The sequence below is a fragment of the Stigmatopora argus genome, chromosome 21 (genome assembly GCF_051989625.1).
Source record: "Stigmatopora argus isolate UIUO_Sarg chromosome 21, RoL_Sarg_1.0, whole genome shotgun sequence".
NCBI lineage: Eukaryota > Metazoa > Chordata > Actinopteri > Syngnathiformes > Syngnathidae > Stigmatopora > Stigmatopora argus.
In genome coordinates, this window is record NC_135407.1 from 9,409,723 (window position 1) to 9,426,518 (window position 16,796).

Consider the following 16,796-nt stretch of genomic DNA (forward strand, 5'->3'; position numbering starts at 1 on the left):
CAAACGCTCTTGGGAACCTTGGACTGTTTTGGGAAGCCCCTCTTCGCTGAAGGGTTCGCATCGAAACTCGCTTGGGAAGATTCGACAGGTCCTACGATTGTTTTGATAACTGTACAAAATTGTTGTGAGACTCTACGAATGTTTAGACTTCTGTGGGGCATGGCGTGAAAATCTTATGATTAAATTAGCGAAACGGACTTCGAGTTGTTAGAATTATCCTGACGGGAGTCGCGGATGGATGTATTCTCTTCTTGCAAGAATTAAACAAAGATATGACTTCCGATGCCTTTTTTATTGAAAGCTGAATACGGAAAAACCTAAGGATAAACCTACAATTGGATGAACCTAACATTTGGTCCTTCGAGCCTGTGGTCAAGATACCGGAGCAGAATCCAGGTCGCTTCCGTTCGATATCTGGAAAGACCGTGCACGGCGCTTAAATACCCTTTTCCGGGCTGGATTACTCGACGAGGCGACTTGGTTCTCGACGGTTGACGGCTAACACTCTGAAAAGGACATCTGGTGTCATATCTGGTAAGTCCACGTGAATGTCTGCGTTTGTTGAAGGGGCATTGCACGTGAGGTCCATTTTTTGAAATGAGACTCGCGTCCAGGGGGACTGCGTAAAACCCTGGGTATACTAGTCGCTGCCAGGTAAAGAGACAGAGCATGAGTCTATAAAACTTGGGGCAGTTCGGGGTGTCCTGTGCCGCGGTCCGGAAAGGTACAAATATAGCTCTGACAGTATTTCACGCTAGGTTATACATTAGGAATTTGGGGCAGTTCGGGGTGTCCTGTACGGAAGGTACAAATATAGCTCTGACAGTATTTCACGCTAGGTTATACATTAGGAATTTGGGGCAGTTCGGGGTGTCCTGTACGGAAGGTACAAATATAGCTCTGACAGTATATCACGCTAGGGTATACATTTGTGTTACGTGTTGCGTGTGTTACGTGTGTCCTTCCGCGGAAAAGAAAGTTAACTAACTGATAACTAAGTGCGCGCGGGCTCCCTCCTAAAATGGGCAGCGCAAATGTAAAAGCGGCTAGCGACGACGATCCGAAACAGTGTCCGCCGTGTAAAGATGAAATTTGTTGAAAATCAAAGCGCTACAAGGGTTAAACACCTAAATTTATGGATAAACAAATATGGGTTTGCTGGCCAGCTTAAATATGCATGAAATATTAAAACCTGCAGGATAAAATACGCACTAAGCATAGAAGTAATCTATATAATATGTGAAGGGAGATACAAGCGAGGCGGCTTGTTCCACAGAAAGAGGAGTGATAAAACGGGTCCGTTGTGTAAAATAAAAATAAAAGATAGCGCGGGCTACTCGGCTGTCGGGCGAGGATAGGAATGTAAGCCAAAAAGTTGGAAAAAACAAATGAAATCGGGTTTTCAAAAATGCTATGTGCGTGATTGCCTGGACAAAAAGTCTCTAAAAACAAGGCAGGCCTGCTCAAAATGATTTGAATGGGGATTTTGAACATGAGGATGTTGAGCTAATTTTAAACCAGAGATCACATTCTTTGTGAATGAATTCAATTGGAATTTTTTGTGTGATGCTGAAAGTTGTAAAACGGCAATTAAAATTGTTATTTCCAAGTCCTAGGCATACTTTGCTAATAGTAACTAAATGTACTGTCAATGTACTGGAATGAAATGGCTTATTGTGGCTTATCCTGGTTTTGTTCCCGTCTGCTAGCGGGAATATTTTGGTTAACAGAAATACAAAACGGCCAATTAAAATGTTTAGCGGGGTTGCCAAAACTGCGTTTTGGTCATACTCTAAACTTGCCGAATAATGCTTCGATTGCGGGGGAAGCGCTCTGTTTTGGTGCGGCTGATTTGATGGTGTTAGACATTATAATACAGTATAGTAGGCGCGCGGACCGCACAAGCAACTAAAATTTTTGGGGGACCCCTTCCGTGGAGAATATTACAATTATTGGCCTTGAGGGCGCTGAAGCAAACTTGAGGGCAGAAATGGGTTTTGCTATGATATAGTTGTGCTTGCAGCATATTGTGATTATGGGGTCTTGGCAAACTATAGTGATATAGTTGGATATCGGGAGAGTAATTAATTTAGTCTTCTCTAAAAAGCGTTGTAATTGTGCACAGGAGGCGAAACATTGTGCGCAGAAAGAAAAGAGGTCGCTTAGGAATGTCAACATTGATAAGCTGCTTCTGCAGCGAGCGTGAAGGTCACAGTCAGCGGCTAAGGGCGCGCTTCCGTTTAAACATTTCAGAATAAGAACAAAACATGGTTTGCAAGGGATGCAGGGTTCCGCGATTATCTTCGCATTTATATTTGGGATTTAATCAGAAATGTCCTTCGAGGTGATAGAAAATCTGTTTGGCAAAGATTGATTTGGTAAAAGCTTTGGAATTGGGAATAATACTATTATTATTATTTTCTTTTTTTCTTTTGTGATGTTCAAAGGGCTCTTAATTGAAGAGAGCTAGTTTTTGGAGGATAGAACGAGATTATTACTGTTTTTGAATGTTTGGGTTGTTCAAAATACTTTAATATAGGAGATTGGCTGGTTAAAGAAAAATGAATGGATTTTTTTACAATATTATGGCATATTGGTGACAATTTGTGGATCCTTTATTAAGCATTGAAATTTGTAATTAAAAAATGCCTGGTAAAAGGTTGATTTCTCTAATTTACTTATTGTAGATTTCTCTTGTGATAACAGGGAGCTATAAGAAATGGCTCTTATCTTAAGTAAACAGTATGGGGTGATTTACAAATTATGTCTTGGGTATTAAGAGTTATTTGTTTGTTAAAGAGATTAGACATGAAATTAGCAATGCAGAAATGGCATGAGAAATTTCGTGGCATTCATCCAAATTATTAGGTAAATTGAACCTGGCTGGGGTAGATAAGATAATTGATTTAGGATAGGCATAGTTTCCCTAGAAGAAACATGGAGCGTCTTTAAGTGCACAGAAGACGTTCCCTGTTTGACCTGAAGGGGGCATATGCTTTGGTATAGGTCATATTGATGACTATTGGGACGTTATTACTGTCTATTAGCTTTAGGGGCATACAAATTAAGAATTTAGCCAGAACTTACTGCATTGCAATTATGGGGTTAATACACCTGAATGTTACGGTGATAACGATTGGCAATAACAAGCTTAGATAAAGGGGAATATCTACAACAAATTCAGGTGGGGCCTTTCATGGTGTGAACCAAGTGATGAAATAATATCTGTTTTAAAAATAACATCTCCAAATTATAAAATATCAACCTTGGAGAAATGCTTTAAGTAGATGGGTTGACTAGAATGGGCAAAATTCGATAACATTGAAAGGGGGTGTAACTTAATGCAGAACAATGAGATAAAGTTTTTTACAAACGGTTAAAATACTAAAAGGGGGTGTGTGTGTGTTTCAATGTGTCACAACTTTTCCGTTATTGCATTATTGGCGAATAGATAGTTAAATCACAGCCACTCGCATGGCAGTCCACATGCTGACTGACTGGGATAAGGGGCGGTGGCAATTGAACAAATTTCTATTTTTAGATATGTGGCATGTGAATCTAGTACATTAATTATCTAGTTTCTTCAGGCATCAATCTTGCGGTTCGAGGATCTACTAATGCGGAGTGGATCCAGACCTTCCGGAGTGTGGAGTATTCCTGGTGTCCTCAAGAATTCGTAGGTTTTCTCTGGGTACTCCAGTTTTACTCCAACAAACCAAAATTGTGGATGATTGGGGGAGCACTCAAAGCAAATTCCTTGATTATGAGTGCGAGCGTGGATGAGTGTCTGTCTTTTGTGTTTTAATTGGCTGGCCACCAAGATATATCAATATTCTAATATCAAGGTGGAATATTTCTGAAATCGCTGATAAGCCTTTCAAGGACGGCGGTGGCAGAGTAGGACAGAAAAGAATTTCGCCAAATGAAATTTTTTGATTTCTGCAATCGGAAATTTTGGGAACCTGGGGGACTAAACAAAAACAAAAGACTTATCTAGGAGGGCTACCATTTTGAGTCATGGTAAATTTCATGCCTCAAAAAAGGGGGAGGTTATATATTCAATCTATATGCAGATATATGGCCAAAACACGGGCGATTCCCCTTATGTCAAGCTACAAAAGCTACATATCCATTTCAAAGGATACACATGGATTTTATAGAATATGTGTGGTACATAACAGTCCTAAAACAGATTGGGGAAACCTTGTTGCAGAAACTGGTCTAGATTGGCAAGCTTGGATGACACACGCGTGCGAAAAAACCATCAGGCCTTCGATAAAATTAACCCATACGGTGGGGGCATTACAAATCATAATTCAGACTGACAAATTAACTTGTGGATCTTTGTCTGACGTTTTTCCTAAGTCCATGGGCAGGTGGAGAACCATGTCTATGGAGACGGTAAGAAGGTCGTCAGAGATGGAAACACCCGGATCCGCCATAGTAAAATTAAAATCCGAGATGACCAGAGAATTCATTTCTGCAACGGGGAGTTCCCAAACGGGAGGCGGTAAGAAATAATTGGTTATTGTTGATGGAAAATGCAGCTATTATAAATCAAACCTGTATAACCTGTAGGGGGCCGACCTCTCTTAAGAGTAGTGCCTGCGCAAATTACCCCTGATTGTGTAAAGGAGATAATGACAAAAGAAGATGTAAGCCCAAAATGTATGAAATGGAATAATGTCTACCCAGTTACAACGGCAGCAAAGGACAAGCCTAACTTTTCAACACATGTCGCGTTTAATCATTTTACCTGTTTAGTCCTCACAGGGCACGGTCCGGCACTGGGAGCGATAAATGTGACGTGGTGTGCCCACGTCCTAAAACAGACTGCACCCCTGATTCCACGTTCTGACCTGTGGTGGTGGTGTGGTGGAAATAAATTATACGATTCCTGCCGAAATTCGGCGGGACTATGTGCTTTGGTCTCACTGCTCTTACCAGTGTCTGATTTTCCATCTACAGTGGAGGAGATACAATTGGCTGCGCAGAAATCCAGTATGTTGGCGGGCCCCTCGCGACGGCGTCGATCGGCATGGAGAGAGGGGGATCCGACATACATTGATGCGATTGGCATCCCCCGGGGCGTACCAGATGAGTATAAGCTGGCTAATCAGATCGCAGCAGGTTGGGAGTCTATTTTTCTTTTAGTTACTCCAAACAAAAATGTTGATCGGATAAATTACCTGCATTACAATGTCCAAAAACTTGGAAATTATACTGAACAGGGATTTGTGGCGATAAAGGAACAATTGGCAGCCACCAGTCTTATGGCGTTCCAGGATCGCATAGCAGTTGATATGCTGCTTGCGGAGCAAGGGGGCGTGTGTGCAATGTTTGGAGATCAATGTTGCACCTTCATACCGAACAACACGTCACCCGGTGGGTCTCTCACCCAGGCCATTAGTGGCCTGCAGACCCTCAACCGCAATATGAAGAAGCATTCTGGAGTCAGTGAATCCGCGTGGGAAAGCTGGTGGCAGAAGTCCTTTGGGAAGTATAAGAATTTGGCCCAATCTGTTGCATTTTCCGTAGCCCTTTTTGCTACGATTTTGACATTATGTGGGTGTTGTATTATTCCCTGCTTAAGATCTTTGATAAGCCGACTTATAACCACTGCGATAGCCCCTACAAATTCTAAATTACATGAATTATATCCTCTACTGATCAAACATTCTGAGGGGAGCAGTGAATTTCAAGAGCATGGTAATTGCGAGGATGAATTGGGCGAAAATGATTTTGTTTTTTGCTTTTCAGACCAGCCGTGCCAGTGAGCGGGTAAAACTAAAGCCAACGGAAACGGACATTTCCTCCCCATTTCTATTTTTTTCCATAAAATGAATTAATGGAATAAAGCCGAAAGGAAGTTTTATTAAGGAGATCATGTGCAAATTTATAATATAGGGGGGAATGTTGGAGTAATCATTATTATAAATGTGGTTGCAATGCTTATTTAGGAATAGAAAGCCTTATTATAAACATGCTTACTATATTAATCAATATATTTGCTTATTAGGAATAGTAATGCTCATCCTGAATGTGTAACAATATTAAACAATATATATATGTGTTGAACGCTGTGCTTTTATGTTAGAGTTATTGGCATTAATAAAAGCCATTTTAATGCATGCCTTGCTAAAGTAAGAACTGTGGTTCACATCGAGAGGACAGGGAATGGCCATGGGCAGGGAGAGGTCTCAAAACAATTGCTCTTGGGAACTGCGAACTGTTTTCGGCTTCGGAAGATGGACTCACAACAAGCGCTCTTGGGAACCTTGGACTGTTTTGGGAAGCCCCTCTTCGCTGAAGGGTTCGCATCGAAACTCGCTTGGGAAGATTCGACAGGTCCTACGATTGTTTTGATAACTGTACAAAATTGTTGTGAGACTCTACGAATGTTTAGACTTCTGTGGGGCATGGCGTGAAAATCTTATGATTAAATTAGCGAAACGGACTTCGAGTTGTTAGAATTATCCTGACGGGAGTCGCGGATGGATGTATTCTCTTCTTGCAAGAATTAAACAAAGATATGACTTCCGATGCCTTTTTTATTGAAAGCTGAATACGGAAAAACCTAAGGATAAACCTACAATTGGATGAACCTAACAGCAGACGTGAACTCCTGTCTACCAACTGTGTTGGCAAAGATGGAAAGGAAACGTCCAGTCGATAATTTTATAAACCACACAAGTCGCACTGCCATTTAAACTGCATATATTGCCATTGTATTATGGGAAATTTGCACCCAAAAACATGCAGTGGATTAGCCTGTTAAAATCCCTAAATAAGCAACATTGGACTCCTATGTCACTGGGTCCTGAGGAGGGGAACAAGTAGAAGCTTGTAGTCTAAAGTTTACATTAATTTAATAATAATGAGTCATGCATTGATTATCATCAACCACACAAGGCTTGTGTAAATGTTTTTTTTACTTCCAAAGTTTTTTCAGGAAGCAGCAAATGATCTCCCCATAGTCTAGCATAATTCGAACCTTTTGCTCAGGTTTGAAAATCTAGACCAACAATAAAATGGCACATCCAAAAAAAAACCTCATTACATTGCCTTAACTATTACATTTTTAATATCAAACAGCATCAGCCATCTATTTCTGATTTCCTCTGTGTGCTGACAGATCTGACAGTTTTACAACAGCCCTTATTTAATTCTTCCACACACAGCCTAACCGTACCACATCACACTTTCACCATCACTATTGAAAAAGCACAAAAAGTCATCCCTCAATTTAATAACTGCATCTTTTTACCTTATTGTTATATTTGTTCTTCAATGTGCCTGGTGGTGCTTTTCTATACATTAGACACAATGTGTTCGTCAGACTAATCTAATATGGCACTGCAAACAAACCTCGATTTAACGTCCACTCTTCAGTTAACAATAAGGGGAAGGGCATATAACTAGCTGAGTAAGTGACCACTTAATATACTAGAAGTCATTTGTGACAAAGCCTGACGTAGCTCAAGAAGTTTGGGTCAGTTGACAGCGTTCTGTGGTCCTTCGGGAATTAGTGACATGAAAAAAGTGATTATAAATGACCACATGGAGGAGAGCATGCCTGTCCGGGGGATGATGTGGTTCGGATCCTCTGATCCTTCCTCGCCACTTTCCCCTTCTTCGTCGTCATCTGAGCTGTCTTCTGCCACTTGTTCCTACAAAAGGCAGGAAAACATGGAAATAGGATCAATACCAACATCAGCATGTGCATTTAGACGTGACCGGACGATTCGCCGAAAGACGTTTCACCGACGGACAGTTCGCCGAAACGGGATTCGCGCGCTCGCCCCGCCCCCGGATCGTGTGTGTACATGTTTTTCAACCTCGGCCCGTTACAGATAGCATTCATTTAGGAATAACGGGCATGTACTGCCCCCCGCTGGACGTATTTCTAAATACAAGTACGTACTACAATGTGCTGCCAATTTTTTTATTTTTTATTTTATCCTTGCGTTTAAAGTAGTAGCCATTTGGACACGCAATGTAATTTATCAAAGCTGGGGATTGATGTCTGACAGAAAAAACAACACTAGAAGACTTATGTGAACTTCTAAGTGCCTTGGACAGACTAGAGGGCTTAGAGAACAATACCTGAAAATACCATGGAACACACTTTTACTTCTAGTTTAATTTAAAATAATTTCCCATTATTTTAGGAAATATATATTCAAAATGATTTGCTGAGAACCTTAATTCAAAGATTAATCTCAACGTTTTCTATGCTGGTGTAAATTTTCTGGAGTAGGATTTCTGGATTTACAATTTCATTACAGTAGTACTTACTGTTACTACTACTTTATTTTCTCTATTTCTTCTGTCACATACTGTTCTGCGTGATCTCCAAATGGCTACTATTTTAAACGCACGGATAAAATAAAAAATATAAAAAATTAGCAGCACATTGTAGTACGTACTTGTATTTAGAAATATGTCCAGCGGGGGGCAGTACATGCCCTTGTTATTCCTAAATGAATGTTATCTGTAATGGGCCGTATATGGCCCGCGGGCCGTGGTTGAAAAACATGTACACACACGATCCGGGGGCGGGGCGAACGCGCGAATCCCATTTCGGGGAAACGTCCGTTCGGCGAACTGTCCGTCGGCCAAACGTCTTTCGGCGAATCGTCAGAGTACCGCATTTAGATATAGACGTGTGGGTCAAAATGCTCTAAAAACTAGTGTAGAGAACTTTGCTTTGAAAGTAGCTGGATAAGTTAAATATCTCAGCACATCTTAATTGATGTCGTTCTTTGGATGTCATTCCAGGGCGTACGACTTTATGAAAGGAGACTATATACATTTCACAAAGATAAAATACTGGCTAATGTGGTGTCTTGAAATGATTGACTTCAAAAGGCCCATCTGTACTGTTCTCTGTACATACTGTTTATCAAGGAGAGACTGTTCTAAAGGCAAAGGTGAGTATGATGAGCCAGTTTACTGTACATGTATTATTTCCCACAACATCCTAATTACTAACTTAAATTCTGGTAATTGAGTTTGGGGAGAAATTATTTTCAATTATTTTTATTACAAGTACAGACAGAGATCGAAAGGTCATTTAAAATGCTCCCTAGAATCATTTTAAATTGGTTTGGAATTCGGGGAACTGTACTATTTTTTTAAGTTATGCAAATTCCCCCTAATTTCTTCTGAAAGTTAGGCTACACATTAGAACAAAGGAAATCTGTGACCAAAACATTTTCTGAAATATAACTTGAAGTTTTCTTCTGCAATCACCAATATTGGCTTAAATAACATAATTGATCAAATGTATAAATTTGATCCATGTGTATAATTTGGGATGATCAGGCATCCTGTTATGTATAATTTGGCCTTGAAACGTGTGGGCCAATTGATTTTTTTTTTAAAGATGGCATCCCATGTATATAATATAGCAAGGTCTGCTTCTTATTTACTGAGAATTCTCATCATTAAAATCACATGAAACTTTACCTTTAAATGTGTCTTAAAATGGTCTTAATACTTTATTACGTTGCTGAATTGCCGGCAATGGTAAGTATCCAGCGACAAAAAAAAATAATGGTCCTTAATTATTTGGATAGACAAGTGATTATTCTGCCTCACAGGTCACAAGCCGAAATCACTGAAGTACTTGTAATGGTCTGCCTGGTTATTGTAAATAGTTACAACAGTATGAATTGCTGTAGACATTCCTATACACATACCATTCCATGGAGGTCATTGTTCTGCAATTCTGCCTCCACCTCCTCTGGGTTTTCCACAGGAAGCTGTAGTTCGTTTTCTAGGTTAAAAGGAAACCAGCCAGCTTGATGACTGTAAAATAAATTGACAATACACATGAAATATAAAAGATGCTTTACATTAAAAATCCAACAAACAGCCAAGTGAAAAAGTCAACTTGTTTGAGCTTGTCCATATGAACAAAGCAGTTCCTCAATTTATGAATTCTATTTTCTACAGCAATTGTGAACTCAAGTCATACACAAGTCGGAATGTACCGTAGTCTATAAAAGATGTACTCAGATCGTAATAAACATTTGTATGAAAATGACCACTATGCACAATCTTTGCTAAACTTACAATGACAGAATAAATAATTGTATTTTTGGGGTTTTTTTAGTTCAAAGCAGCTGTCAGAGCTAAAACAATGGTATAAATAGCTAGCCATTGTTAACATATTCTATTATAACTGTTCTGGTATTTCTGTCAGGTCAACTTCTCAGCAGTTTACCTTGTTACTGTGTTTTTACTACAGGCACACAATGAGCCATACCCTTTGTAAAAACACTGTTTAAAAACAAATTTATCCAGTGATGAATAAACATCGCAATTATGCAATTATCTTATCAATTTCAATGTGTCAACAGTTTTACATTTTTATAAAACAGGATTAAGTAATTGTTTTTCGTTTATTAAAACAGTTTTCCAAATAAATGGTGATGAAGACCTCAAATTAAGAAAAACGAATAGCGCAGTGTACAATATACCGTATAATATATATCATGTAAGATACACCCTGTTGAGGTGTCATTGAAAATAAGAGTATTTCTGAGCACATCTTTCAATGTAAAGAGATCCAAAAGGAAAGCAGCCCGGCGGCTTGAGTGGTTAGCATGTCAGCCTCACAGCTCTGGGGACCAGGGTTCAAATCCAGGTCGGTCCCACCTGAGTGGAATTTGCATGTTCTTCCCGGGCCTGTGTGGATTTTCTCCGGGAACTCCGGTTCCCTCCCACATTCCAAAAACATGCATGGTAGGCTGATTGGACACTCTAAATTGCCCTTGGTATGAGTGTGAGAGTGAATGGTTGTCTTTCTCCTCGCCCCCTGCGACTTAAGCCGCCATAATGACAGTTTGGATAGCTGTGCTTTTATAAATGAGGAACACTTACAGGTAAAGCACCAGCATGGCGGTCATCACCATAAGAAAGCGACTGAAGGATGAGTAGAAGTACACAATGCTAAGTAAGACGGCGGCCCGGGAAAATGTGTACACCCAGTCCAGCCAATCCCGGTTGAGGTCGTCTTCATTCAGGATCTCCCCTCCTTGAGCGTTCATTTCCACTTCGGGGTTTCCACGGCGATCCACCCGAGCATGCGGGCTCAGGGGGTCTCTTTGGGATAGTGGGTGAGTCCTGGGCAGGTTGTGCGTGAGGTTTTGGGAGGAGGCTGCCAGTATATTGCTGGTGAGGTAGAGAGAAAAACAAGTCAAGATTTTGAACTGTTTACAATTGCACACAAGTACTATGAAGACCCGAATAATAGTACTGGAATAATAGTAGGGAGTGGAAAATTCCAAATGAATTAATAATAGTAGGCACCGGAATAATAGTAGGCAGTGGAAAATTCCAAAAATAATGAATATTAGTAGGCACGAGATAATTAGTGTCCAAACAGATTCGATGCATAGAATTAAAGCTATGATGGAATATTTATTATAAAATCATAACAAGGACAATCATTATTATTTTAATCAAGTTTACTAGTAGCATGAAACAAAATAATATGTTTAAATTCCACAATTAGCTACAAATTAAAGTCATGATGATCAATTACATACTTAGTGTACTTCAAATTTACCAATTGTTCTTCACTATTCTGACCCTGCAGTCACATTTTGAAAAGACCTAACCGGATGCAGAAGCCCGTTAGCACGGTAACTTTGCAAGACTGACAGCGGTAGCTGCCTATACGTTAGTAAAAACAGCACGTGTGCTTTACATGTAGAAAGTTAATGACATAGAACAATGTTGCTGCTGCACGGACTTAATTGAGGCAAAAATTAATAATCGTAGGCACCCGAATAAGAATCGTAGTCATGCGAAAATTTGAGTTGAAAAAATAATCGTAGGCATACGATTATTCGGGTCTTCATAGTAGTAAAGTGTAAAGACTTACTATTGCATGTAGTATTGTCTAGCATATAGCTGCTGCCACCACACAAGGGTCATAGGGTTGTAATAGGGGTTCACATTTGTGGAAGGGGTCGTGATTGCAGAGAAATGACTCCAGCTAAAAAAAAAAAAAGGATCACCCCCAAGAATGTGCATGCGTTGACAAAGGGTAAAATCCATCATTTGTTAGAACAAAATTTAACAATTGTATTGAATCACCTTTGCATAAATTGTTGATGCATTTGGTCATAAGGGAAGGGTACTCTTTGTCTGAGTCCATCACTGGTCTCCTCATGTTGGCTGTTTTGGCCAGAGAAGGAATGACCAGCAGTTTGAGTGACCTATTCATAAGAAAGTCAATTTATGATTCAATAGGTGTTCGTTATGTTGAAGTCCTCTTAGGGGTTAGCTTGTGACATGAAGGTGGATGATGAAACCAAGTGTGACTGTTGATGAAATAGTGGAAAAGAGGAGTGACTATAGCGTCGTCGTTAAACTCACCATGGGTTCAGCTGTGCTCTCTTGAGGCTTGCGGGTGCGGCTTGGAGAGCTGGGTGGTGTCGGGTATGGGCAGACCAGATGGAGCATATGATACTCATCTTGCTGCAAAAGCCATTATAGCTAGTTAGGTCTCTTTTCCATACCTGTCAACCTTGGCCAATTGTGCCCCTTATTAATGATTACAATTCCCCTTATTAAACGATAATAAACTGTACAAACAACGCAGCACATAGGGTGCACTTAAAAGTTTAAATATGCACTAAATTCAAGATTCTGTAGATGTCACTGACAGTTTCACTGTCTGGGTACATTGCTTGCTGACGCGTAGTGAAAAGGCGGAAGTGACTGACGCGCATATCATGCTCAAAGCATAACAACATTAGCAATTGACGATGACGTTTTCGTCTGCTACCAAGGACTGAAACGATCTGATTGGAGCCGAAATGGGGAAGACAAAATCGGTTTTATACAAAACGTACTTTTTGTAAAACTTTTTTCCTGTTCAAAAGTGGTTATATAGCGTACACCAATGTTCCCTCTAAGCTGCGCGCATGCGCAATTGCGCACTAGTCTCGTCTTCTCTGCGCACAGCAAATCATATGGAGCGCACAAAATAAAATCCCAATTTTTTTATTTATTTTTTTATTTTTTTTAGCTGTGAGGTTGACGCGCGAACCACTCATCCGCCGGGCCGCCCCATTCATAGATATTAATCATTACATTTTATTATTACTAAATCATTTATGTGTAGTAGACATGCACCTGCTTATGGCAGGTGTGATTCTGGTGTGTGCCCATAGCGAGCAATGATGATGTTGCTCACACCGGTACACAGTGTGCTCAGGGAGGTTGTCTTTCTGCCCAGACAAACAACAAATTAGAGGGAACATTGGCGTATGAAAATTGAAATGATCAAAAAAATTATAAAATGTGTGAAAAACGTATAAGTTGACAGGTATGCTTTTCTAACATGTAAACTCTCAATCTACCTCTGAAAAACATAAACAATACACACAACACAACTAATGTCACACCCTGTTGAGGTGTCATTGAAAGTGAGAGTATGTATTGGTTTACTTTTACATGTTAAAAAATATTATTTACTAAATCATTTTTCCCCAATATGTACAAAAGAGAGTACTTGTTTTATAGCCGGTGCGTCTGTAAAATAAAATGGTTGAATCTGAGTAGGGAAGTGAACAGTTACCTTTCTGAGCACATCTTTTAATGTGAAGTGATCCAAAAGGAGCTTGCCGGAATACACTAGTCTCTGATCTTTAGAGTTCTAAAACAAATTGGAATGACATCAGAGGAGCAAACTAATTTGAGTTTCTGAGTAAAATTTGTGTTTTAAAACAACATAATCGAGTAAAGTCTGTATTAAACAAAACAATTGGCATAAAAAGAACCAGTTTGCTATATTGTCTCATACAGTGGTACCTCGTGATACAACATGCTCGTGGTACGACGAAAATTTCGAGCGAATAAGTCGCTCGCAATACGATTCAAATTTCGAGATGCGACCAAGCCAGGTGGCCATGACATGAGAGGCTGTTTATCATTGTAGCTTTTTTGCCGCATCTCTTTCGTGTATAACTACTATATCTACGAGGACTGAACGATTTATTCAGACGAGTTTCGACCAGGAAACGCACAATGTGCATGTGGGCAAAAAGAGGGCTTTCTGGGTAATGAAGTATATTCGTGCACACAACACCCATAGGCAATGGCACCCTTTCTCAGAATAAAACTTCATTACCCACAATCAATACGTGGGTAAGCTCAGCTATTGCATTTCCTGTTATTCTTTCTAAGGAAAGAAGCTCCCGCGATCGTTCATTCAAGACTATTTCTCGTTGGCAAGTGGTCGTGCGTTATCCTATTGTTGAGGACATTTGTGTGCATCATTTTCGGAATATTTTGAAGGCAATACAACAGCAAACAGTCCATCGATAGTGAACGTGAGGGTGGAGGCGTGGCAAACCGCTAACCCGGAAAACGAAGGTAACAAAAGATTAAGACAAACCTAGAATTCAATTTTGTGTAATGTTACATTAAACATATGTTTGAGTGTCTGTATATATTTATCCAAGTTCATTTAAATTTGTTTGTTCGTTTACGAGTGCCGTGGATAAAGTCCCCCCAAACAGCCCCTGCTCCGCCTCCGTGTGTGTCGTTGTCTCTCCCCTCCGCGAAATGCGTCTAATTTTACATCTATTAAACACATTTTATTACTATTAAACCACTCGTTATTTATTACTTTGTCAATATATAGCGAATTAAAAGAAATAAAACATTTTTTTCCAATCCGATATCCTGTTTTTGGTGTTTTTTTCAGAGGCTTGGAACGAATTACGATCGTATGTCAAGGTACCACTGTATTTAACTTAGCTGCACCATGGTTTAAATCCTTGAATCCTCATTCTCCAATGATTCAGGGTCAGAAAAGGTTCAGATCAAACATTATCAATATTTACAAATAAGATGTATATAGTAATTCTGGTATGCAATTTTGAATAAAAAGGGTTTGTGAAAGTTCAGCTACTCGACTGGCAATGTAATCTCTTTACTTGAGACACAGGGATTTAAACTGCACAAAAATAGTAACCCACACAGTTCTTGACCTCATGCACTGGTCTTGAAATATTTTAGATTTATTCCACCTCATCTCATTTTCTGAACCACTCTATCCTCACTAGGGTCGCGGGGGGTGCTGGAGCCTAACCCAGCTGACTTTGGACCAGGGCGGGGGACACCCTGGTGGCCAGCCAATCGCAGGGCACAAGGAGACAAACAACCATTCACATTCAAACTTATTCCAAAGGGTACATTTAGAGTGTCCAATCAGCCTACCATGCTTGATGCAAACTCCACACAGGTGGATCGACCTGGATTTGAACCCAGGTCCCCCACTGTGAGGCCGCCGCGCTAACCACTCATCCGCCGGGCCGCCCTTGAAAATGTATGTTATATATAAACATATTTTATTTAATAAGAATTGAGAAAGGGTGGCCCAGTGGAGCGAGTGGTTAGCGCGTCGGCCTCACAGCTCTGGGGTCCTGGGTTCAAATCCAGGTCATGTCCACCTGTGTGGAGTTTGCATGTTCTCCCCGGGCCTGTGTAGGTTTTTTCCGGGTAATCCGATTTCCTCCCACATTCCAAAAACAAGCATGGTAGGCGGATTGGACACCCTAAATTGCCCCTCGGTATGGGTGTGAGCGTGAATGTTTAATTATCTCTTTGTGCCCTGCGATTGGCTGCCCACCGATACAGGGTGTCCCCCGACTCTGGCCCAAAGTCAGCTGGGATAGGATCCAGCACCCCCCGCGACCCTAGTGAGGATAAAGCGGTTCAGAAAATGAGATGAGAAGAATTGACGTGTGAATTAAGTATTGTTCAATACTTACCGGTTTGCTTGGGTATACATCTGACAAATGGGCTTTGAGTTTCTCCACAGTCCAATTCTGGCAACAGTTAATTGTCTGGTCATCATACTTCTGGTTAGGCGCCCTAATGACAAGTGTAATCGGACCGTCCATAACACTTGGAGACATCATTTTCAATCATTTGAGAGTCAAGCCCAGTCCGACTAAGGTGCGAAGCTGCTAAGGTGTTTTCTGGAGAACACCAGAGGAACTCAAATGTTACGTGAAGTTCATCTGTAGGGAGGAAAAAAGGAAAATATTTTACGATGGAGCACCTTTACACATGAGTCGTTTTTGTATGCTGTGGCAGTCTGACACAACAGAATAATCTCTCGACGACATTGTTGTAAAATACACTCAAGGACATGCTGAAACTGTTTCAAACATCCTTATTACTCGACAATTGCATTAGTTGAGAAAGATCGTGATAATTGTAATGTAAATCGGAACGAGCGGAGCTAACATTAGCGTGACTGGATTTTAACACGGCTTGATGATTTCTCTCATGTTAAACAAAGACTAAAACATTAGCAGACACATCACAATAGCAATATAAAAGCGGTTGGTGCCTTCGTAGAAAATATAGACAAATTGTGTTTACCTTGCGTGTTTACGCCTATCTGGCCAAGCCCAGCTGTGTTCTTACTCGACCGGTTTTGCAACGTGTTGAAGCCACGCAGCGCCCCCTGGAGTACAAATGATGCACTTCACTAAAAAGCAAAAGCAGTTACTCAAACTAGTATATTTAGGCACCGTTATTTTTTTCAACAGAGCATTTTAATGACTTTCATATCTCACGTTGATTCTTCATGTATGTATGCATATGCAGTTGTGGGCACTGTGGCACATAACTAAAATATTCAATGTAACCATCTCATCTCATTTTCTGAACCGCTTTATCCTCACTAGGGTCGTGGGGGGTGCTGGAGCTTATCCCAGCAGACTTTGGGCCAGGGGGGGGACAGCCTGAATTGGTGG

At 40.5% G+C, this 16,796-nt stretch overlaps 2 protein-coding genes across 3 annotated transcripts in view; one reads left to right on the forward strand and one right to left on the reverse strand.

Moving 5' to 3' along the window:
* LOC144067544 (sodium bicarbonate cotransporter 3-like) overlaps positions 1-6,078 on the forward strand; it is a 55,021-nt gene extending 48,943 nt beyond the window's left edge. Inside the window, exon 27 of one of the 2 annotated variants that reach the window (XR_013297968.1) lies at positions 4,969-6,078. The gene's annotated coding sequence lies outside the window, so the exon portion shown is untranslated. The remainder of the gene's footprint in view (positions 1-4,968) is intronic. The other variant, XR_013297969.1, reaches the window with a different exon arrangement.
* A 774-nt stretch (positions 6,079-6,852) lies between these two features.
* herpud2 (HERPUD family member 2) lies at positions 6,853-16,518 on the reverse strand. Its single transcript, XM_077591384.1, has 9 exons — positions 16,420-16,518; positions 15,801-16,052; positions 13,601-13,678; positions 12,394-12,495; positions 12,112-12,233; positions 11,897-12,010; positions 10,891-11,181; positions 9,705-9,813; positions 6,853-7,670 (listed from the first exon to the last, which is right to left on the reverse strand). The coding sequence occupies exons 2-9, from the start codon at positions 15,948-15,950 to the stop codon at positions 7,494-7,496; spliced, it is 1,143 nt and encodes a 380-aa protein (XP_077447510.1). The 5' UTR covers positions 15,951-16,052; positions 16,420-16,518; the 3' UTR covers positions 6,853-7,493.
* Between the last annotated feature and the right edge of the window lie 278 nt (positions 16,519-16,796).